This window comes from Podarcis filfolensis (genome assembly GCF_964270895.1).
Source record: "Podarcis filfolensis genome assembly, chromosome: 13".
Lineage (NCBI taxonomy): Eukaryota > Metazoa > Chordata > Lepidosauria > Squamata > Lacertidae > Podarcis > Podarcis filfolensis.
Window position 1 is genome coordinate 35,252,532 of NC_139615.1, and position 22,599 is coordinate 35,275,130.

General features: G+C 46.2%; 1 protein-coding gene across 6 annotated transcripts in view; it reads right to left on the reverse strand.

Annotated features, from left to right (window-relative positions):
- The window catches only part of MPP3 (MAGUK p55 scaffold protein 3), an 81,098-nt gene that overhangs the window by 4,032 nt on the left and 54,467 nt on the right, over positions 1-22,599 (reverse strand). For 5 of the 6 annotated variants that reach the window (XR_014541014.1, XM_083583068.1, XM_083583070.1 and 2 more), the window contains 6 exons: positions 21,046-21,090; positions 19,958-20,122; positions 18,033-18,113; positions 6,564-6,657; positions 4,687-4,795; positions 3,084-3,206 (listed from right to left, as the gene is read on the reverse strand). Coding sequence is in view for 5 of the 6 variants with exons in the window: in XM_083583068.1 (XP_083439194.1) it covers positions 3,084-3,206; positions 4,687-4,795; positions 6,564-6,657; positions 18,033-18,113; positions 19,958-20,122; positions 21,046-21,090 (617 nt within the window). In the remaining variant the exon portion in view is untranslated. The remainder of the gene's footprint in view (positions 1-3,083; positions 3,207-4,686; positions 4,796-6,563; positions 6,658-18,032; positions 18,114-19,957; positions 20,123-21,045; positions 21,091-22,599) is intronic. The other variant, XM_083583069.1, reaches the window with a different exon arrangement.

The window sequence follows — 22,599 nt, forward strand, 5'->3', positions numbered from 1 at the left end:
AGGGAATTCTGGGAGCTGTAGTTCTGTGAGGGGAATGAGGGTCTCCTAGCAACTATCAGCACCAATAATAGACCACAGCTCCCAGGATTCTTTGGGGGAGGCCACGACTGCGGCCTTGCGCTTGCCACCAGGAGATAGCTGTTTCCACCTGTCTCATTCCATCCTGTGCTTAAAGCTGTATGTGCCTTTACACGTCAAAGCCAGCACTCTGAATTGGGCCCAGAAACAAACTGGTAGCCAACGCAGTTAAGCCAGAACCCGTGCTACATGCTCACGTCTTCTGGTTCCATTTAACAATCCAGCCACCACATCCTACATGAGCTGCAGCTTCTAAACAATCTTCAAGGGGAGCCCAACATACAACACATTGCAGTAGTCTATCCTGGAGATTACCAGCGCATTGCCAACTGAGGCAAGGCTATCCCCTATTCAGCTAGGCTACCAGCTAAAGCTGGTAGAAGGTACTTCTGCTCACAGTGCCTCCAATGGCAGCATTAGGTGCAAATTGTGCGCCTGCTTCTTCAAGTGGAGGGTAAACCCATCCAGAAGAGGATATGTTCCACTAATCTGGACAGAGGAACCAATCGCTAACAGTGTCTCAGTCTTATCTGTTTTATACATATATATATAATTTTTATTAAATTTTCTGTCTTACATTTTATAATATTCATTTAAACAAAATATCAATGACTTTCCTTCTTCTCTTCCCATGGTTCATTTTGCATATCATAAATCCCTGCATATTTTAAATAAACTAAACCATTCAGTATTCCATTATTACATCCATCAAAACTTACACTGTTGAATTTATCTGAATGCTGCCAACGTTTTCAAGTGTACACAATTCCTCCCCCCGTGTATTCAATAAACGTTTTCCAATCTTCTCTAAACGTGTTCTTCTTGTTCTCTTATTCTATATGTTAAGTCTGCAAGCTGCGCATATTCCATCAGTTTAAGTTGCCGTTCTTCTTTAGTTGTGACCTCACTCATTTTCCATTTTGGGGCTAACAAAACACGGGCCGCAGTGGTGGCATACATAAATAAACTTTTTTTGACACTTGGGAATTTCCGTCTGAATTATTGCCAACAAAAAGGACTCTGTTTTTTTGGGAAAGGAGCTGGGACAGAGCAATGGGAGCTCATCCTGTCACGGGGATTTGAACCGCAGACCTTCTGATCGGCAAGCCCTAGGCTCAGTGGTTTAGACCACAGCGCCACCCTCATCCACCGTGTCACATATTGATGATATTGTGCTCCAAAACTCAGGATGGCCACACTCAGCGGTTTCACGGAGATGTTAAACTGCATGGGCGCTAAATTCAAACTCTGCTGTAATTGTTGTTGTTGTTGTTGTTTGGTCGTTTAGTCGTGTCCGACTCTTCGTGACCCCATGGACCAAAGCATGCCCGGCACTCCTGTCTTCCACAGCCTCCCGCAGTTTGGTCAAACTCATGCTGGTAGCTTCGAGAACACTATCCAACCATCTCGTCCTCTGTCGTCCCCTTCTCCTTGTGCCCTCCATCTTTCCTAACATCAGGGTCTTTTCCAGGGAGTCTTCTCTTCTCATGAGGTGGCCAAAGTATTGGAGCCTCAGCTTCACGATCTGTCCTTCCAGTGAGCACTCAGGGCTGATTTCCTTCAGAATGGAGAGGTTTGATCTTCTTGCAGTCCATGGGACTCTCAAGAGTCTCCTCCAGCACCATAATTCAAAAGCATCAATTCTTTGGCAATCAGCCTTCTTTATGGTCCAGCTCTCACTTCCATACATCACTACTGGGAAAACCATAGCTTTTACTATACGGACCTTTGTCAGCAAGGTGACGTCTCTACTTTTTAAGATGCTGTCTAGGTTTGTCATTGCTTTTCTCCCAAGAAGCAGGGGTCTTTTAATTTCATGGCTGCTGTCACCATCTGCAGTGATCATGGAGCCCAAGAAAGTAAAATCTCTCACTGCCTCCATTTCTTCCCCTTCTATTTGCCAGGAGGTGATGGGACCAGTGGCCATGATCTTCGTTTTTTTGATGTTGAGTTTCTGCTGTAATGCACGCTAGCAAATCCATGGGCCCAAACAACATCGTCAAATTGCCATCCATGTAGCAGCATAATCGCTGAAAAAGAGTCCCCAATACTCCTGACTGAGACAGCCTCCCCGTAAGGATGCCCCTGTCGAGGGTGTCGAAAGCGCTGAGATGTAAAGGGAAATCAGCAGGGACAAACTTCCCCTTCTCCCTCTCCTGACATAAGCCATCATACGGAGCAAGCAAATTCATCTCAAGTGCCCAAGCAAGGCCTGAACCCCCAACTGAAATGGAAATGAAGCATGTAGTTCAGGGGTCAGCAAACTTTTTCAGCAGGGGGCCGGTCCACTGTCCCTCAGACCTTGTGGGGGGGCCGGACTATATTTTGAAAAGAAAAAAAAATGAACAAATTCCTATGCCCCACAAATAACCCAGAGATTCGTTTTAAATAAAAGCACACATTCGACACATGTAAAAACACCAGGCAGGCCCCACAAATAACCCAGAGATGCATTTTAAATAAAAGGACACGTTCTACTCATGTAAAAACACACTGACTGCCGGACCATCTGTGGGCCAGATTTAGAAGGTGATTGGGCCGGATCCGGCCCCCGGGCCTTAGTTTGCCTACTCATGGTGTAGTTCAGGGGTGGCCAGCTCCCAAGAGACTGCGATCTACTCACAGAGTTAAAATCTGGCAGTGATCTACCCCCTTTCTGGGGGTTCGGGTCAAAGTTGTTATGTTTTTTCAAGGAAGAGGTAAAATGTTGAGCGCTTTTTAGGGGAGCCACAGTTGTTCAGCTTCTTTGGGGAGCCAGTGATCTACCGCAGATGTCTAGTGATCTACCGGTAGATCACAATCTACTTGTTGGACATGCCTGGTGTAGGTGATCTCTTACATGGTCTTGCAAAAGGGATCCCTGCTGGTAACAGATTGCAAAGTACCACACTTGGGGCAGGTGGGCGTAGAGTCTGCTTTGCAATCATTTTCAGCGGGGTGGACCTGGAGTCCCCTTGATGTTGCGGCTCATTTCTGCGAACTAGCTTTTCAAGCAAAATACTTACAAGCGGGACGAAGATTTCATCGGTCAGGAGAGACGCTGGGGCGTTCTTTTTCTTTTCTGAGATGAGAGGCTTCACAAACACCACATACGGCTTGAACTCCGCCGTCCTCAAGTGCGTCACAGCCTAGGCAGGCAGGAATACAAAGGGAGAATCCCGTTCACCAATCTGTAAATGCTGCACAGTAACTTAAAGCAAGAAAACAAAACTAGAGCTGGTATTGCCCCCCCCAACACACACACACACACACACAGAGACAGCTTTCCGGGTCATGTGGCCAGCAGGACTAAACCACTTCTAGTGCAACAAGACACCGTGACGGAAACACCTTTTACCTTCCTGCTGCAGAGGTACCTATTTTTCTACTTGCACTGGCATGCTTTCGAACTGCTAGGTTGGCAGGAGCTGGGACAGAGCAACGGGAGCTCACCCCGTTGCGGGGATTCAAACCGCCAACCTTCTGATCGGCAAGCCCAAGAGGCTCAGTGGTTTAACCCACAGCGCCACCCGCGTCCCTATGCTTAAGGAGGGAGCTTGCAATGGCCCTGGAAGCCTTATCCTTTTCACTGTGCAGTTAAACACTCTTTTGAAGCCACTGACCCCATCAGCAGTTTTAGGGGTTTGGTGTAGCACCACACTGCCTATCTGCCCCTGGAAAGACAGTATGATCCTATCCGGGGCAGACAAATCCACTGTTTCCCTCCTCCACCAACAGCTTTGTCTTGTCTGCAGTAAATCAATTTGTCTGCTCTCATCTCAAGGAGAGCAGCTTACAGCAGGGTTAGCCGACAAGGGACCCTCCCAATGTTAGGGACTACAACTCCCATCAGCCCCAGCCAGCGTGGCCAATGGACGAGGATGATGGAAGCTGTAGTCCAAAACATCTGAATAGCACCATAATGGCTCACCCTGGGTTACAGACTCTCTTAAATGAGAAAGGATCATGCCCCCAGCCAATAATAAGGAGCTTCTATGGCAACAGCTAGAGGCCTCGATTTGGCCTAACATATTTTGCTAGCCAGGGACGCGGGTGGTGCTGTGAGTTAAACCACTGAGCCTAGGGCTTGCCGATCAGAAGGTCGGAGGTTCAAATCCCCGTGATGGGGTGAGCTCCCGTTGCTCGGTCCCTGCTCCTGCCAACCTAGCAGTTCGAAAGCACGTCAAAGTGCAAGTAGATAAATAGGTACCGCTCCAGTGGGAAGATAAATGGCGTTTCTGTGCGCTGCTCTGGTTCACCAGAAGCAGCTTAGTCATGCTGGCCACATGACCAGGAAGCTGTACGCCGGCTCCCTCGGCCAATAAAGCGAGATAAGAGCCGCAACCCCAGAGTCGGCCAAGACTGGACCTAATGGTCAGAGGTCCCTTTACCTTTATTTTGCTAGCCAATAAGGGAAACAGTCCACCAAGTGGGTATTTGGTCTTAGAAAATCTTTTTCATATAATGGAATGACTATAACTGAAACTGATCCATCGAAACCCAAGCAGTGAACAAAAAGCTGGTGTAAAACCCATGTTCCTATAGGTAAGGTGGAACTGAAACACAATTCTGGAAGCTAAGATTTTTCTTTTTTTAAAAAAAAACAAAACAATAATCGTGACAGTTTACCTCAGGCACGACATCCACAAGGCAAATTTTATTTCTGGACATGACCGACTGAATTGCCTCCAGGCTTGTCCCGTAGAGATTCTCTTTATACTCCCCGTGTTCTACAAACCTGAAAACATTTAGGGAATTAAGTTGTGGAGCAGAATTCAAAGTATTCAGCTCAGATTTCAAAGTAGCAGAACTGTGTCATATGCTTATTGCAGTACAACACAGTTTCCTCCAATAAAAAATAAGAAATGTTGGCTGCAGTCAATGTGATTAAAAGGGATTACTGCTTTTGATCATTCTGGTGTCACCACCAGGAGAATAAAAGGCTAGAAATCTGAATCCATTCCAGAGAGAAATGCAACCAACCAGCTTCACAAAACGGGGATAATCCTATCTAGACACTTATTTCTGGGGTGGGAAAGTCTTCAGAGTTGTGGCTATCAGCATGAAAAAAGAAATCCTACCATGTCAGAGAGGAAATTTAATATTTAGTATTTTATTTGACATGGGAAGGAAGGATCAATCTTTTGTGTTGTTATAGGAATTATAAGGTCTAAAATATATAAATAAAATGTTCATAAATGTACAAGGCAAACACATACAGTGAGGGGGGAAAGTATTTGATCCCCTGCTAAATTTGCCTGTTTGTCCTCTGACGAAGAAATGACCAGTCCATAATTTTAATGGTAGGCTTATTCTAGCTGTGAGAGACAGAACAACAACAGGAAAACCCCCAGAAACCCAGAAGACAAAAGTCAGAAATTTCTTATTCTTCCAGTAAGTTTCACCATTTCTGCATATTCCGTACGTATCCATTCTTCCTTTGCTTGGACTTCTGCTTCATTTCATTCCGGGGCAAGTAACAACCTTGCCACTGTAGTAGCATACATAAATATTTTTTTATACATTTTAGGTAGTTCTGTCCCTATAATTCCCCCCCCCCCAAAAAAAGCTTCTGGTGTGGTTTTTTTTTACAAAGGTTATTTCAAACATCCTTTTCATTTTATTATATATCATTTCCTAGATTTGTTCATGCTGATGGGCCTATGCAGTTGTTTCAAATGTGTCTTGAGCAGCCGGTGATTTTAATGATTACTTCATATTGCTTTTACATGTTTTCATGTGGTTGCATGCTGCCCCTGATGCTCTACAAGAGGGTGGCATGTAAATACTGTACTTTTACAGAAAAATTACATGGATAACCTGACTGTTCTCAAATACCAGCTGATGATCTTTTGTAGGGTTAGATTTAATTGTTTTCCTTCTGCCGTACTAGATGGCTGTTTTGGGGGTACTCTATATAATAAAACGGCTCTGCCCCTGTGGGGGTGGAGCAACAGAAGCATTAAGACCTGCTCTTTTTGCATGCAACTTTTGCAGAGATGAGCAAAATAGGTTACGTACTCTCATCCTACTAAAATAGTCAGGAATGACTTTTGAATGGTATGTGGCCTACTTACTGCTTGACTTGAACAAAATAATAGTGGAAAAAGTTGCTAGGTTTCTCCTTTCAAAGAGCCATGAAGCGGCTTTCTTAATTTAACTGTATTTTTAGCTTGCTTCTGGGCTATAGTTTATATAAGCACCATATATTTTAACTTTGTGTAAAGTTGTATGATTTTGTTCTGTTTTTGTGGGTCTGTGACCATATAATAATAAAAAACCCACTGTTGTAGTTTTCTCTTTCACTACAGTCCCATATTAAGAAAATGTGTGCAGCTCAATAACAAAAATTCCCTGGCCAGTTTTTTTTTAAGAGCCCAGAAGCTTCTATTAGCAAAGAGGATGGTAGCCTCTCTGCATATAGATCGGATTCTGGAGTCTTCCCCAGAAGAGATATACTGTACTTTCATTTCCCCCCAACAAAAGCACAAGACATCAAGGCCTACTTGTTATGCTGCACATCTGTCTCAAACGACTGCTTGGAAACAAAATTGTACTCCACGCCTTCCTTTTCGTGGCTCTTCTTCGACCTTGTGGTATCTGGGAGAGAGAGAGAGAAAGAGAAAGAGAGAGAGGAAGCCAAGAATCAGACCATATCAACATGACAAATGTGGCATTGCTATTTGCAAAGGAGAATTTGTTCTGGGCAGGGAAGTAGCAAGGGGGGGTGAAGTAGGGGGGGCGGTCTACCCCGGGTGTCCCCAATGACAAAATGACGGGCAGCACTCACCGCTGGGCCTGTAGCGTACCCGAGCCACGCATCTCAGGCGCCCGCAGGCGCCACCCTGTCCACCCGCTGCCTCCCTCCCCAGCTGTAGGCCGGCTGAAGCCTCGTCATGTGCCCCATCCCTATGGGTGCTGTGCACCCTGCCCCTATGGGCAGTTTACCCTGCCCTGGGTGTGCCACCTCATGTGCCCAAGAGGCTTCCTCCGCTGCTGCTTCTGGGTGGCAAACCAATCCTCAAGGCTTAATTATTGAAATACTTTATTGTCACTTGTACAACTTGTATACAGTGAGATTACACGAGCACCCCCCACTCAGCTCTTAGTCTTAATTCCCCTCATTTACTGACGCACAACCACCCAACCCGAAAGTCAGTTGCCCTGTTGTTATCTTTTCATTCAGCAGCCTAACAGCCCACAGATAGAAGCTGTTCTTTACCCTGTTGGTGCGACTAATCATGCTTCTATATCTTCTGCCCGAGGGCAGGAGATCAAGAAAGTGCTGGCCAGGGTGTGAAACATCCCTGAGAATTTTCCTCGCTCTCCTGAGGCAACGTTCTTCCGCTATTTCATCCAGCGGATTCACGGGACAGCCCATAATATCTTGTGCTGTATTCACCACCCTCTGTAGGCACTTCCTATCAGATGATGTCAAACCAGCGTACCACACCGTGATGCAGTATGAAAGGACACTTTCTATTGTTGACCGGTAGAAGGAGATCATCAAATGTTGATTGACATCGCTCTTCGGCAATACTTTGAGGAGATGGAGTCTCTGTTGGGCTTTCTTAACCACCTGGGTTGTATTTATTTTCCAAGTAAGGTCTTCACGGAGATAAACTCCTGGGAATTTAAAGGAAGAGACTCTCTCCACACAGCCCTCTCCGATGTACAGCGGGGCTAGTTCTCCTCTCTTCCTTCGAAAGTCCAACACCATCTCATAATGATGTAGAACATAAGGACAGCCTGCCTGGATCAAGGCAATGGCCTATCCCAGGCCTAGGCAAACTCGGCCCTCCAGATGTTTTGGGACTACAACTCCCATCATCCCTAGCTAACAGGACCAGTGGTCAGGGATGATGGGAGTTGTAGTCCAAAAACATCTGGAGGGCTGAGTTTGCCTAGGCCTGGCCTATCCAGTCCAGCTTCCTGTTACTAAAGTGGCCAACCAGTTGCTTGTGGGAAGCCTGCGAGCAGGACCCAAGCACAAGAGCTCTGTGGCCTTCTGTGGGTTTCCAGCAACTGGTATTCAGAAGCATGACTGGGGAGGCAGAGCAGAGCCCTCATGGATTGTAGCCATCAGTAGCTGTCTCCTCCAGGAATTTGTCCATTCCTCTTTTAAAGCCATCCAAGCTGGTGGCCATCACGGCCTCCTGAGGGAATGAGTTCCACAGTTTTACTTCGCGCCGCATGAAGCTGTACTTTTTATCTTTCATCTGTCCTTGGCTGTCCAACGTTCAGCTTGCTCAAGTGCCACTGAAAGAGACAGGTTAAAACTTTGGCCCCGACACACAGCAAGAACAAGGATATAGCCTGAGTGCCTCGCTTCTAGTTCTATAGATCATTTAATGCAGGGGTCAGCAAACTTTTTCAGCAGGGGGCCAGTCCACTGTCCCTCAGATCTTGTGGGGGGCCAGACTATATTTTGAAGGGAAAAAATGCCCCACAGATAACCCAGAGATGCATTTTAAATAAAAGCACACATTCTACTCATGTAAAAACACGCTGATTCCCAGACCATCCGCAGGCCGGATTTAGAAGGCAACTGGGCCGGATCCAGCCCCCAGGCCTTAGTTTGCCTACTCATGATTTAATGTGTCAACACGAATCGAAGTTATGAATATTGCAGTTGTTGTATAAGAGATTATTATTTTGACTGGAATGTAATTGAAATTAGTAAGATTTTGGAATGCAGAAATAAAGAAAACCACCAAAGCACTGATTCTAGCACATGGGGGGCCATCTAAATGATATAATTTGGTATTTGAATGATTGGTATTAGTAACTGTATTATAATTTGGTATTGTTATAGTGAGGCTATTATTGGATTGTCATTGAAAATTGATATAAAAATATTAATAATAATAATAATAATAATAATAATAATAATAATAATAATAATAAACAACAACTTTGGCCCCAAGAGAATCATGACAAAGGAGTGGTGGGGCCTCCATAGACCTGACCTCTGAGAAACCTTTGTTCTACTTGTCTGTTTTTCTCCTCAATGGGTAGGTGTGTGGTCCATTTATGGCAGTAGCAGCCAATGTGGTGCCTGCCACAGGTTTTGGTCTACAGCTTCTATCAAAACTGGCCACCTAGGCAATGGAGGCCACAGCAGGCAACATCCTTCCACCCAAAACTGAAGCCCTCAACCCAGCTCCCACCCACCCTAAAGGTAAAGGTAAAGGGACCCCTGACCATTAGGTCCAGTCGTGGCTGACTCTGGGGTTGCGGGGCTCATCTCGCTTTATTGGCCGAGGGAGCCGGCGTACAGCTTCCAGGTCATGTGGCCAGCATGACTAAGCCACTTCTGGCGAACCAGAGCAGCACACGGAAACACCGTTTACCTTCCCGACGAGCGGTACCTACTTATCTACTTGCACTTTGACGTGCTTTCGAACTGCTAGGTTGGCAGGAGCAGGGACCGAGCAACGGGAGCTCACCCCGTGGCGGGGATTCGAACCGCTGACCTTCTGATCGGCAAGCCCTAGGCTCAGTGGTTTAACCCGCAGTGCCACCCTAAAAACAAGCACTACTGGACCATCCCCAGAGTTGACATGCAGTGTTCTGAATTCAGGCACCAGGTCCCCCACCCTTGGTTTAAAGCACCATTTGTGCAACCGTGCATTTGAAATCATCAAGACTTGCCACCCCCACCCACTGCCTGCCCACTGATAATTGCTATTTTAAAAACTCAGTCATTTTGTTTCTAACAAAAAAAATAAAAAATGCTCAGGAGAAAAAGGGAGGGTGTTTGTGCTTTGAATAGCTCCTTCTGCTCCAACTAGTAGAATTTGTTCCTTCCTGATCTTCAACCTCTAGAGATGAATACATACTGTATTTTTTCCGTGTATAAGACTAGGTTTTTTCCCTTTAAAAATAGGCTGGCGCTGCGGTGAGCGGTCAGTCGAATGGCGGTTGCTGTAGGCTAGGCATAGGCAAACTTGGCCCTCCAGATGTTTCGGGACTACAACTCCCATCATCCCTAGCTAAGAGGACCAGTGGTCAGGGATGATGGGAATTGTAGTCTCAAAACATCTGGAAGGCCGAGTTTGCCTATGCCTGCTGTAGGCGATCGGGCAACCGAATGGCAGTTGGTGGCGGCGAGCAGTCTGTTGAATGGGGGTTGGTGGTGGTGATTGGTAAGGCGGGTGAGCGATTTTCGACAAACCCCCCCCCAAAAAAAAATGCTCCAAAACTGTGGGCAATCCCCTCCCAAAAAAAACTCAACAACTCTGGGCAATCTCCCTCCATTTTCTTAAATCTAAGAATCTAAGTCCCCCAAAATAGAGGACATCTTATACATGGGGGCGTCTTATAGACTAGAAAATACGTTATGTGACAACAGCATAGAAAGTGTGCTTCCCACAGGATAGGGTCCCTGGTAGTGAAAGAGAGGAGATGTGCATCTGTTTGTGTGTGTGTGTGTGTGTGTGTGTGTGTGTACATTTCCCCCAGGCATTTTTGTTTTAGTTTAACTGGTGTTTTTTGGGGGGAGTGGGGTTTAGGGCTGAAAAGCAGCGCAGAAAGAAAAAAACCTGAAACATTCCTTTTAGGAATTGTAGGTGCTGAAATCCCAAGGGAGCAGAAAATACTATTTATATATGCGACTACGGTTGCGCAGATGTTATTGGCCCAGAGATGGAAAGAAGATAAAGTTCCAATCAGAGAAGAATGGCAGATTAAGTTGATGGACTATGCCAAAATGGCAAAAACGACCGGAAGAATCAGAAATCAGAAAGACCAAATTTTTAATAAGGAATGGGGGGAAATTATAATTTATCTTAAAAATCATTGCAAACAGTTAACATCATTAGTAGGATTGGAATATCACTTGTAGTTTAATGGTGAATTGTGGACATAATGGAGATGTAAAAGATTTGGATTATTATAAAAGATGGGGGAGGAAATGGTTAACAATAAGACCCACAAAGGGGAGAAAGGAAGTCCAGGAAATTCTTTGGAATCTTGTTTTTATGTTGTATGTTGGATATGTGATTGTAAAACTTTAATTTGAAAAACCAAATGAATAAATTTATTTATTTTTAAAAAGCAGCATGGAAATGCCAAAAATGAAGACAAATTTGGGGCAATAAAATGACAGTGCCAGTAAATTTCATACTTTAACAAATGTTATGTTCATCCCAGAACCTGTTACTGCTGCAGTGAAGTCTTTGGGTGTTCACCCTGGATTTTCCTGCTGTTTTTACTCTTATATCATGTGCAATACAGTGCTACCTCGGGTTACATACGCTTCAGGTTACATACGCTTCAGGTTACAGACTCCGCTAACCCAGAAATAGTACCTTGGGTTAAGAACTTTACTTCAGGATGAGAACAGAAATCGTGCTCCGGTGGTGCGGCGGCAGCAGGAGGCCCCATTAGCTAAAGTGGTGCTTCAGGTTAAAAACAGTTTCAGGTTAAGAACAGACCTCCGGAACGAATTAAGTACTTAACCCGAGGTACCACTGTATTATCCATCTTCAACTGCAGCTACGTTCTTGTGCTATGTTGTGAACAGCCCTGTGATCTTTGGTCTGTTTTTGAGTTCCTAACCTTTAGGGCCTAAGGCTTTTATCTAAAGTGATTCCCCCACCCTCCGTGGTATATCTGCAAACACGACCTCATTTTGCACGAACGGTGTTGTTCTGGCTACATAAAAGTTTGGAGAATGTGTTTGCTGTTTGCAAAGTACACTGGGTTTGGGGTTCTTGTTTTAAAAGGCTTGTTTCTGTCCACAATGCAACGTCTGAAGGGTTTCAATCACTCGAGGAGGGGAAGCAAACGCATGCCCTTCACTAACTCTGCGTCCTCTGGGCAGGGCTCCAGTCGAAGTCCCGTAGTTGCCATCTCTCTTACGGGTGGGCAGGAGACAGGCAGTTTTTCAGGCTAATGTTGCTCCCTCCCTCCCCTTTCGGAAATTGATTTCCTAACTTGGGCTGCATTCTGCGGCTTTCACCTTGGTCGCGGTTTCCTAAACCGTGTTCTTGTCAATTAACTGAACTGCCCCAGAAATTTGGTTGAGCTTGCTGGATGGAAGCGAAACTGCTTGACGGCCAACCCCCCCCCCCTTCATTTGCAAGTTAATGAAGACAACACTAACTAAAATTGAGCTTACGATGCAGCTTTGGAACTTGGCAAGAGACAGTATCTGAACACGTTTTTTCTTTCTTTTTGCAACGCCATCCTCCACCCCATACATTTAAGACTGTACAGTGTTACCTCGGGTTACTTACGCTTCAGGTTACAGAGGCTTCAGGTTACAGACTCCACTAACCCTGAAATAGTACCTCGGGTTAAGAACTTTGCTTCAGGATGAGAACAGAAATTGTGCAGCAGCAGCGCAGCAGCAGCAGGAGGCCCCTTTAGCTAAAGTGGTGCTTCAGGTTAAGAACAGTTTCAGGTTAAGAACGGACCTCCGGAACGAATTAAGTACTTAACCCAAGGTACCAGTGTACTCTGAATTGATGGAAAGGTTTCATTATGTCTGCTTGGTCTTCTTTCTGCTTTTATTATTAAGTGGGCTGGCAGGTCCGGCCCACACATGAAGCAAGGTGAGGCAACTGCCTCAGGGAGCATTTTGGACTCACAGCTGCCCATGGAGGCACAGGTCAAGTCTGTGCACAGTTTCCCTTGATTTGCCTGGTAACAAAGAGACTGAGAAGAGAGATGATAGCCATCTTCAATTATTTCAGGGGCTGTCACATGGAAGATGGAGCAAGCTTGTTTTCTCCTGCTCCGGAAGGTAGCACTCGAACCACTGGCTTCAAGTTACAAGAAAGGAGATTCCAACTAAACATGAGGAAGAACTTTCTGATTATAAGAGCTGTTTGACAGTGGAACGGTCTCCCTCCGGAGGTGGTGGACTCTCCTTCCTGGGAGATGTTCAAGCAGAGGTTGGATGGTCATCTGTCATGAATGCCAGACTTGAGAGTCCCACATTGCAGGGGTTTGGCTTAGATGACGCTCGGGGTCCCTGCCACCTCTACAATTCTATGGTTCTATGCAGTGCTATTTTTCTAGAAAAAGAGGTGCCGGAACTCACCATGAAAGCCTCCCTTGTTCTCTTACAATGGCAATGGTGCACACCTGAGAGGTGAAGACTGAGTTCCGGTGAGTTCCGGCTGAAAAAAGTCCTGGCCTGGGTGGAATGTTGCAGAAGCTAGCTCTGTGGTCCCCAACATGGGGCACACACCCCATGGGGGGGGAATGTGATTTTTAAGGGGGGCAATTTGGAAGCTTGTTTAGACCAAGTTAATGGCCTTTCAGGCTTCCTCAACATGAATAGTTCACTTTTGAATAATAAGAATTACAGTGGTACCTCGGGTTGAGAACGTAATTTGTTCCGGAGGTCTGTTCTTAACCTGAAACAGTTCTTAGCCTGAGATACCACTTTAGCTAATGGGACCTCCCACTGCCGCCGCGCCACCACCGTGCGATTTCTGTTCTCATCCTGAAGCAAGTTCTTAACCCGAGGTACTATTTCTGGGTTAGCAGAGTCTGTAACCTGAAGCGTCTGTAACCCAAGGTACCACTGTATATGTCACAGTGGGGGAGAGAGATCAGGATTTTAGAGATGCTTAGGTGGGGCATGGCCAAAAAAAGGTTGGGAACCACTGATCTAGCTCCTCTTGGTGGGTAAATTTTATTTTTTCATAGCACAGAACACACCACACCTCAGGAACGGGAAGCGTTTTTTCAGTTGGCGGTCATGTTGTATCAAAAGTAATCCGTCAGGGTCTGATTGGCACCCTCTTTCCTCCTCCTTGACACCCCCATGAAATTAGGCCAAAAGAATAAATCAGGCTGGGGGTTGTAGGTTACCACCTCCCCACTCCCTTCTGGTTGTATTCCAGCCTTGCACTCAACAGCCATGAGCTATTTCTCCATGGACTTTACTGATGCCAGAAATGATATTCTGCATCTGGCCTCACACCGCGGACATTTATATAATCTCCTTGTTGGCTCCCAAAACGGTTTTCACATTTTATAGCCGAGTTCGGTGCCTTACAAATGTTTCAATTATTCAACACCTCCATCAGCGGCGGCAAATTTCTCCCAACGTTGCTGCTCTGATTTAATTCCAGCAGTTTCAGAATCGTATCAGGAAGTTCCCGTGGCCGCCGCCGCCACCATCGCCTTGTTCTTTGGCAGCGGTTGAAAGCCAGATTATTGCACCACCCTCGAACCCCAACCCATCCTAATGCATTTAGGACCAAAGCAAGCAATCTGCCTCCCCGCTCACTATAGAATTTTGTGTTGAATAAAACAACAGCAGCAGCCCTCTACCATCGATGTTATGAAAAGCACAAAATGCTGATGCAAAACAGAGGAAGGCTTCAAAATCGAAAGCAGGTAGTAAGAAGGGAAGCGGCTCATTTTAAGGGGCAAAAAAAAGAATGGAAAGTTGGAAAGAGAAGCCCCTGTACTTATATCCAAACCCTTTTATAGGCTGAGCATGTGATGTTAAGTGAGTGGGTGCATTTAATGTTCTTTTTTAAAATATATATATATATTTAAAATTATAGGCATGAGTGATGGAATTAGGATCAGGGAACTGCAGCATGTTGGGCATGGGGTTTTGTTTTGTTTTGTTTACAGTCCCAGCAAAAAAAAAAAAAAACCCCAAAAACCCCACTGCTTGAGTTTTGCCCTGGGTAGAATGCAAGAGGTGGCTTTGCATAGTTTAACTCAGCGATATTCCAGCGATCCAAATGGTGTTGGATTCCATCAGATCAAGCCATTCAGACTTATTCTGCCCTGTAGACACCTGCCCCCTGCATCGTGCCTGCCCCACAGCAACGTGGGCTCTGCAGGTCCGAGTTCTGCAAGCTTTTGTCTGCAGATATTCATAGAGTCATAGAATTGTAGAGTTGGAAGGGACCTCTGGTCCAAAGCCCCTGCAATGCTAAAGCATCCATGGCAGGTGGCCACACAACCTCTGCTTAAAAACCTCCATGGAAGGAGAGTCCACCACCGCCATGGGAGTCCATTCCACTGTCAAACAGCTCTTACTGTCAGAAAGTTCTTTCTGAAGTTGAGTCGGAATCTCCTTTCTTGTAACTGGGAGCCATTGGTTCAAGTCCTCCACTCCAGAGCAGGAGAAAACAAACTTGTTCCTCTTCCATGTGACAGCCTCTGAGATATTTGAAGATGGCTAATGTATCTCCTCTCAGTCTCCTCTTTTCCAGGCTCCTTCAACCGTTCCTCCTAAGGCTTTGTTTCCAGACCCTTGCCAATCCTGATCGCCCTCCTCTGAGCACGTTCCCGCTCATCCTTCTTAAATTGAGGCACCCAAAATTGGATTACAACCCCTATCATCCCTAACTAGCTTTGCCAAAGGTGAGGGATGTTGGGAGCTGTAGTCCAAGGACACCGTTGACAACAGCGTCTCCGAAAATTTTTACACATCACTTGGGAACACAGGCAAACTAATGCCAATGTACTGGAAGAAGCAAAGATCACCAATGTCGAAGCAATGATTCTTCAACATCAACTTTGTTGTACTGGTCATGTTGTGCAGATGCCTTATTATCATCTTCCAAAGCAACTACTCTATTCCGAACTTAAAAATGGAAAGCATAATGCTGGTGGTCAACAAAAGAGGTTTAAAGACACTCTCAAGGCAAATCTTTAAAAATGTAGTATAAACACCGACAACTGGGAAACACTGGCCTGCGAATGCTCCAACTGGAGAACAGCCTTTACCAAAGGTGTCATGGGTTTTGAAGAAGCTTGAATTCGGGATGAAAGGGAGAAACAGTGCTAAGAGGAAGGCATGCTTGGCAAACCCTCACCATGATCAACTCCCACCTGGAAACCTATGTCCCCACTGTGTAAGGACATGTGGATCCAGAATCGGCCTCCACAGTCACTTACGGACCCACTGTTAAAACAGTGTTTATGGAAGACAATCTTACTTGGCTACGAGTGATCGCCAAAGAAGAAGAAGTCGTCCAATGACATCTGGGGACCCAAGGTTGAAGAACACTGGCGTGGACAGGGGTCTGTGAGATGACCCTCTGCTCCCCTTCCCCTCTTACTTTCCCTGTGGGAGCAGCGAGGCCAACCGAGACAGATGCTTAGCAGCTGAAATGCCACCTCCATGCCAACTCTGTTTAAAAAAAACTCTCGGGACCAGGCACACTCTGATGAGCGCAGCGAAAATCGCAGCAAACAAGCCAAGGAGAATCTCTGGGGGCAAGAAGTGCCCCACGTGCGTGCACACAAAACATACACACGCTTGGCACGAACGGTGTCTCTGCTCAGGTGCGCCTACAGCCCTTCTAAGGTAGAAGGCAGTTTCTGCGTTTGGGATCCCAAGAGACGAAGGACCCATCTGTGCACAGCTTTCAAATCATCCACAGTGGCCGGGGGGGGGGGGGGTTGCTGAGTTATGAGGCATGCGTGCATACACAGCACTTATTTAAGACATTCTGGGATAATTATTTCTGTCATCTGCCACGGATGGATGGCTTAACACCAAGTCATCCATCATCCCAATTCAGCGGCCCTTTAGAGCAGTTTCACGCTCTTGCCGCCACTTGCTCCTAGTGTGGCAAGTTGTGTGCAAACATATTTCACAGGGAAACAGAGGCTTCAGAATATTAAAGTTTGCATTTGAGCAGTAGCGCAGCTAGCTGCTCGGGTGCCTGGTGCAGGGGCGTGTCCTGCAGCCAGGGGTGGGGCAATATGTCCTTGTGGGTGGGGTGAGCCTCTCCTGCGTTTGGAGCCTCTCTGCCACCTCCCCCTCAGCTGTAGGGCGGCTGAGGGAGAGGCAGTAGGCAGGCGCAAGTCCCACGCTGCCATTTCCATGTCACTCCTAAAAAGTTTTGTGAGCCCAATTTTTATTTATTTTTCAAACTCATTTTATCACACACACCCCTCAGTGATGACACCTGGGGTGGACCACACCCCCTTCCTCCGCCACTGCATTTGAGAATCATTCACTTGTTTGTTTTTCAGACCTTTAAATGGAGCAATTTTAATACATCTCTCCTTAAAATGTAAAGGACCCCTGGACGGTTAAGTCCAGTCAAAGGCGACTATGGGGTTCAGCGCTCATCTCACTCTCAGGCCAAGGGAGTTGGTGTTTGCCCACAGACAGCTTTCTGGGTCATGTAGCCAGCATGACTAAACCGCTTCTGGCGCAACGGGACACCGTGACAGAAACCAGAGTGAAGAGAAACACCGTTTACCTTCCTGCTGCAGCGGTACCTATTTATTTACCTGCACTGGCGTGCTTTCGAACTGCTAGGTTGGCAGGAGGCGGGCCAGAGCAATGGGAGCTCATTCCGTTGCGGGGATTCGAACCACCGACCTTCCAATCGGAAAGCCCAAGAGGCTCAGTCATTTAGACAACAGCGCCACCCGCGTCCCTATCTCTCCTTAATGACTGGGTGGGTGGGAGGTGCCTTTGATTCTCTCTCTCTCCCCCTCTTTCTTTCTTTCTTTCTTTCTTTCTTTCTTTCTTCTCTTTCTCTCTCTCTTACTTTCTTTTCCCTCCCTCTTTTTCTCTCATTCTCTCTCTCTCTCTCCCCCTCCCTATCTTTCTTTCTTTCTTTCTTTCTTTCTTTCTTTCTTTCTTTCTTTCTTTCTTTCCTTCTCTCTCTCTCTCTCTCCCCCCCCTCTTTCTTTTCCTCTCATTCCCCCCTCTCTTTCTTACTCTTTCTTTCTTTTCCCTCCCTCTTTTTTCTCTCTCATTCTCTCTTCCTCTCCCTCTCTCTTTCCCTCTCCCTCTTTCTCTCTCTCTCTACCCCCCCCCCACTTGTTCCAGTTTCTTGCTCCCTGCTCCCGGCTCTTTCTACAGCTATAGATTGCAATGGAAGCCTTCCCTCTCAGGTCTGCCAAATGCACATTTCACCTGACAAGACTGTAATGAATGGCTTGGCATAAACGGTGGAGGTGCTGGGGTGAGGCGGGAGGTGCATTTTGCCATGGAAAAGAAAAGAAAAGCGGGGTTTACTCACGTGGCACGGCAACGCCGTACTCCTGTGGGTTCTCTGCCACCACCTTCTGCTTGAGCTCATTCAAACGGGACCCCAAAGAACCTGAGAGGTCAGAGAGAGAAGGTGTATCACTGCGACTGAACACAAAGTACCTTACAGAAGATGGAGCCGAAAGGAACAGGTCAGGAACAGGTCTGCACCCAGGACCCTCCTCATTCTAATAATAATAATAATAAATTTTATTTATACCCCGCCCTCCCCAGCCAAGACCAGGCTCAGGACGGCTAACAATCGATATAAAAACAAATTGATTGAAATACAACTTAAAAACAAGATTAAAATACAACATTAAAACATTAAAATGCAGCCTCATTTCAACGGAAACTCAAATCAAAAACTTTTTGGGGGATGAAAACATCAGGTCTTCACCAAGGCTAATTATCCAGACTGGTCCTACATGGGCCAGAAAAAAGCCAGGGAAGTCCCCCAATAGGAGTTCCATCACAGGAGGAGAAAGGAAAAAAGAAAGGGGGAGACTAGAGGAATTCTAGTCCAAGGTACGTCTCCATCAGTGGCTGAGACAAAGTTCTGGACATTGTCGGGCTTCCACATTTTCACTCGCCACCCGCAACAGCCCTTCCTCCTGAGCTTGAAGAAAGGGGTGTCCTAGAAGCTGCAGAAACCCTGCACTCATTCAGCTCCAGCCCTACCATTAGGCTGAGTGAGATAACCGCCTCAGGCAGCAGATATTGAAGGGTGGCAGTGAGGAACTAAGTGGACAGGCCTGCATGTGAGCACACCACACACAGCCTGCCGTGTTGGGGTGTGTTGAATTTTTCAACTTTCCTATTCCCAAAATGAGGGATGCTAAAAAAAGTTGTAACATGCCTTGGGAATTAAAAAATATATTTTGGTTCAATTCAGGGCTTTTTTCCCAGGAGGAACTCACCAGAACTCAGGCACCTCTCATGTGGGTGCCATTGCCATTATAAAAGAACAAGCGAGGTGTTCATGGTGAGTTCTGGCACCTCTTTTCTAGAAAAATAGCACTGGTTAAATTAATCTAACTTAGTTTTGCTTGATAAGTAAAACGTGCGTAAAATTGCATAGAAATCATTAAAAATGATTGCCAAGTACCTGCCATTATATAGTATTATTATTACTATTATCATTAACTATTATTTAGCATTACTTGATGTTTTCAGAAGGTGAATTTTTTTTTAAAAAAAATGGTTTTCCAAGAACAATTTATGTGCTCTTTAATCAAACATAGATTTACCCAGCTAAATGTCGTCCAGTCACAAAAATGCTAGCAGATTTGAATTCCTCACACCCAAAACCTGTATTTTTAAGACCCATCACTGAAGAAATCTATAAAAAAAATAATCTGCCAGCCTTGACAACCCTGGAGGCTGCTTGGCCCAACATGCCTGCGGTGCCTCAGGGACTGATGGGAATTGTAGTCCAAAACTCCCGGTTAGCAAAGCCTGATGAAAAAGCACTGCTTCTTTGAGACTACCTGGGCTCCAATTAAGGTCGATCCAAATTCCAGTCCTCTTTGGATAGTGAAACCAGGCTTATTTTGAATGAATCTCTCTATATACAGTGGAACCTCAGTTTTCGAACGTCTCGGCTGCCAAACGTTTCAGAAGTCGAACGCCAAAAACCTGGAAGTAAATGCTTCCATTTTTGAACGCGCCTCAGAAGTCAAATGGTTCCGAGGCGCGTTTCTCATTTTTCACAATTTATTTTGTCGACGGCCCATTGCACCTCGGTTGTCGAACGTCTTGGAAGCCAATCAGGCACAACCCCCCCCCCCCCCAAGATTTATTCTCCACTTCTCAGAGGTTTGGGAAAGGCTGGTCTTGGGCTCCAGAATCTCTTTATTTCAGAAATAAAGCCGGTGGGCAAGGCAGCGATAGCCTTTTCCTCACAGAATAACTCACCAATCAAAACCACCAGCCTCTTTCTTTCTCCTGGCTGCTGCTGGTATTTGACCACTTCCTCGTAGGTGAGGAGCTCCGAGGGGTGAGGCTGTTCGACCTGCTTGGCTTCACTCTGGCCATTCTGCTTTTCCTTTCGACTCAGCCGGAAACTCCGTCTCAAGCCAGCTGCAAAGCCAAAAAGAACATCATTGTCACCAAGCTTGGTCCGATGGGTTGGGGACCCCCAAACAGGCTCAAGGTTCTGAACTACAAAAAAAAAACCCCACTTTTTAAGGAAGGGAAAAGCCCCAAAACTAGCCCAAATAGTTACTCTCAGTGGCCATAGAATGCTGGCTGAACGTTGCTGGGGGAGCGGGTGAAAGGGAAATGGGATGGCATATCCTGGGAGAAAATGTAACTGACTAAGCCAGAATCCTGTCCAGAAGCACTTCAACGCTGAAACATTTTGTGGCTTGCCTCATTTGTAAAATGCATTAATGCAAATACAATAAATTGCAATACAAAAGCAAGCATGTAAAACAAAAGCAACTTGTAATAATAAGAATAAGAATTTATTTATACCCTGCCCATCTGGCTGGGTTTCCCCAGCCACTCTGAGCAGCTCCCAACAGAATATTAAAAACATGATAAAACATCAGACGTTAAAAACTTCCCTTCAGATGTCTTCTAAAAAGTCAGATAGTTGTTTATTTCCTTGACATCCGATGGGAGGGCGTTCCACAGGGCGAGCGCCACTACCGAGAAGGCCCTCTGCCTGGTTCCCTGTAACCTCACCTCGCAGGGAGGGAACCACCAGAAGGCCCTCAGCGCTGGACCTCAGTGTCCGGGCTGAATGATGGGAGTGGAGACGCTCCTTCAGGTATACTGGGCCAAGGCCCAGTATATCTGAAGCTTTTATCGGGAAGCTTTTAGCACCTGATGTTTTTCTGTGTTTGTATATTATCCTGGAAGCTACCAATAGTGGCCGGGGCAACCCAGTCAGATGGGAGGCGTATAAGGAATACATTATTTTTATTATGTAAGTAGCAAATGTACATATGATACCCACAACCAAGGCCAGAGTGGTCTGCAGACCACCAGCTCCTCACCTATATATTGCCCATTGAAGTATCCTTCGCAATCACAGTCTTCTGCTTAGAAAGAAAAAGATAAGAGAGGCAGATGAACGAAGACGACAGTGCTATATACCAAAAGACAATTCACTTTGTATGCTGCATCTTTGGTGTTTTTGCATGAAACCCGGGAGGGCAGGGGAGGGGAGAGGGTACTGAACTGCTGTATTGCATGTGGGTCCCATGCTTTGCCTGAGCTAAAAGGTAAAGGTAAAGGGACCCCTGACCATTAGGTCCAGTCATGACCAACTCTGGGGTTGTGGCGCTCATCTCGCTTTATTGGCCAAGGGAGCCGGCGTACAGTTTCCGGGTCATGTGGCCAGCATGACTAAGCCACTTCTGGCGAACCAGAGCAGCGCACAGAAATGCCGTTTACCTTGCTGCCAGAGCGGTACCTACTTATCTACTTGCACTTTGACGTGCTTTCAAACTGCTAGGTTGGCAGGAGCAGGGACCAAGCAATGGGAGCTCACCCCGTTGCGGGGATTCGAACCGCCGACCTTCTGATCAGCAAGTCCTAGGCTCTGTGGTTTAACCCACAGCACCACCCATGTCCCTTTGCCTGAGCTATCCTGCATCATATCATTTGCAGCCCCAATCAAAACTATTTCCTCCTCCTCCTTTCCCAACTGGATTTCTGACTTTTGTCACTTAAGGAACAACCATGCCAGGGTCCACAGAGAGACTGAAAGCAAACGGCACCAGGAGCTGAAACGCTGGAATGAACAGCTAGCCCCCGAGCCTTTTTAAAAATAACAACATTTATTTATAAATCGCCTGGAACACTAGATGCTGCGCAGCCATTAAGTCAGAAAAGAACCAACACCCTGCCCGGCAGGCTTAAAACCTTAAGGAGTTGCTCTTTTCTTGGAGGGAGCAAGCGCAAAAAAGTCAGAAAGGGGGAGAGGGAAAGGGAGAAAGCAGCACTCCCTCGTTCAGCAGGAAATTACCTACTGCGTTAACAAAAGCACCGAGGAGAAACACAATCACTTTTCAGAAACGGCAGGGGCTTAATCCATGTGATTAGCACAAAAATTACACAGTTAAAAAAAAAACGCTCAGCAAATAATAGCTAAGGAAAATTAAACAAGATTGACATTAGAGTCCCTGGGGGCATATTAAGAGGAATCGCAAGGCTTCTCCCCTCTCTGCTTTGTCACGCTAAAGGTCTCTTTGTGCAGCAAACCCTGTTCAAATCCACTAATTAACAAGCTGGACAGGGATACAAACAGACCTGGACCTGGGCTGGCGTGGGAAGCGGGGGAAATTAGATTCAGGAGCAAATTGACCGGCCCTTTTGGCACTGCAATGGCATCACGCCCCACAGCCTTTCTGAATCAAGCCCACCACCTGCCTTAGACAGGGCTGTGGGCGAGACCAGCATTCGCAGGTTTGCTCTCTTGTGCAGAAATTGCCTCTTTGCCAGCCTCCCAAAGAACATAAGACGAGTCCGGCAGGATCAGGCCAATGGCCCAGCTAGTCCAGCATCCTGTTCTCACAGCGGCCAGCCAGATAAAGGCCGAAAGCATG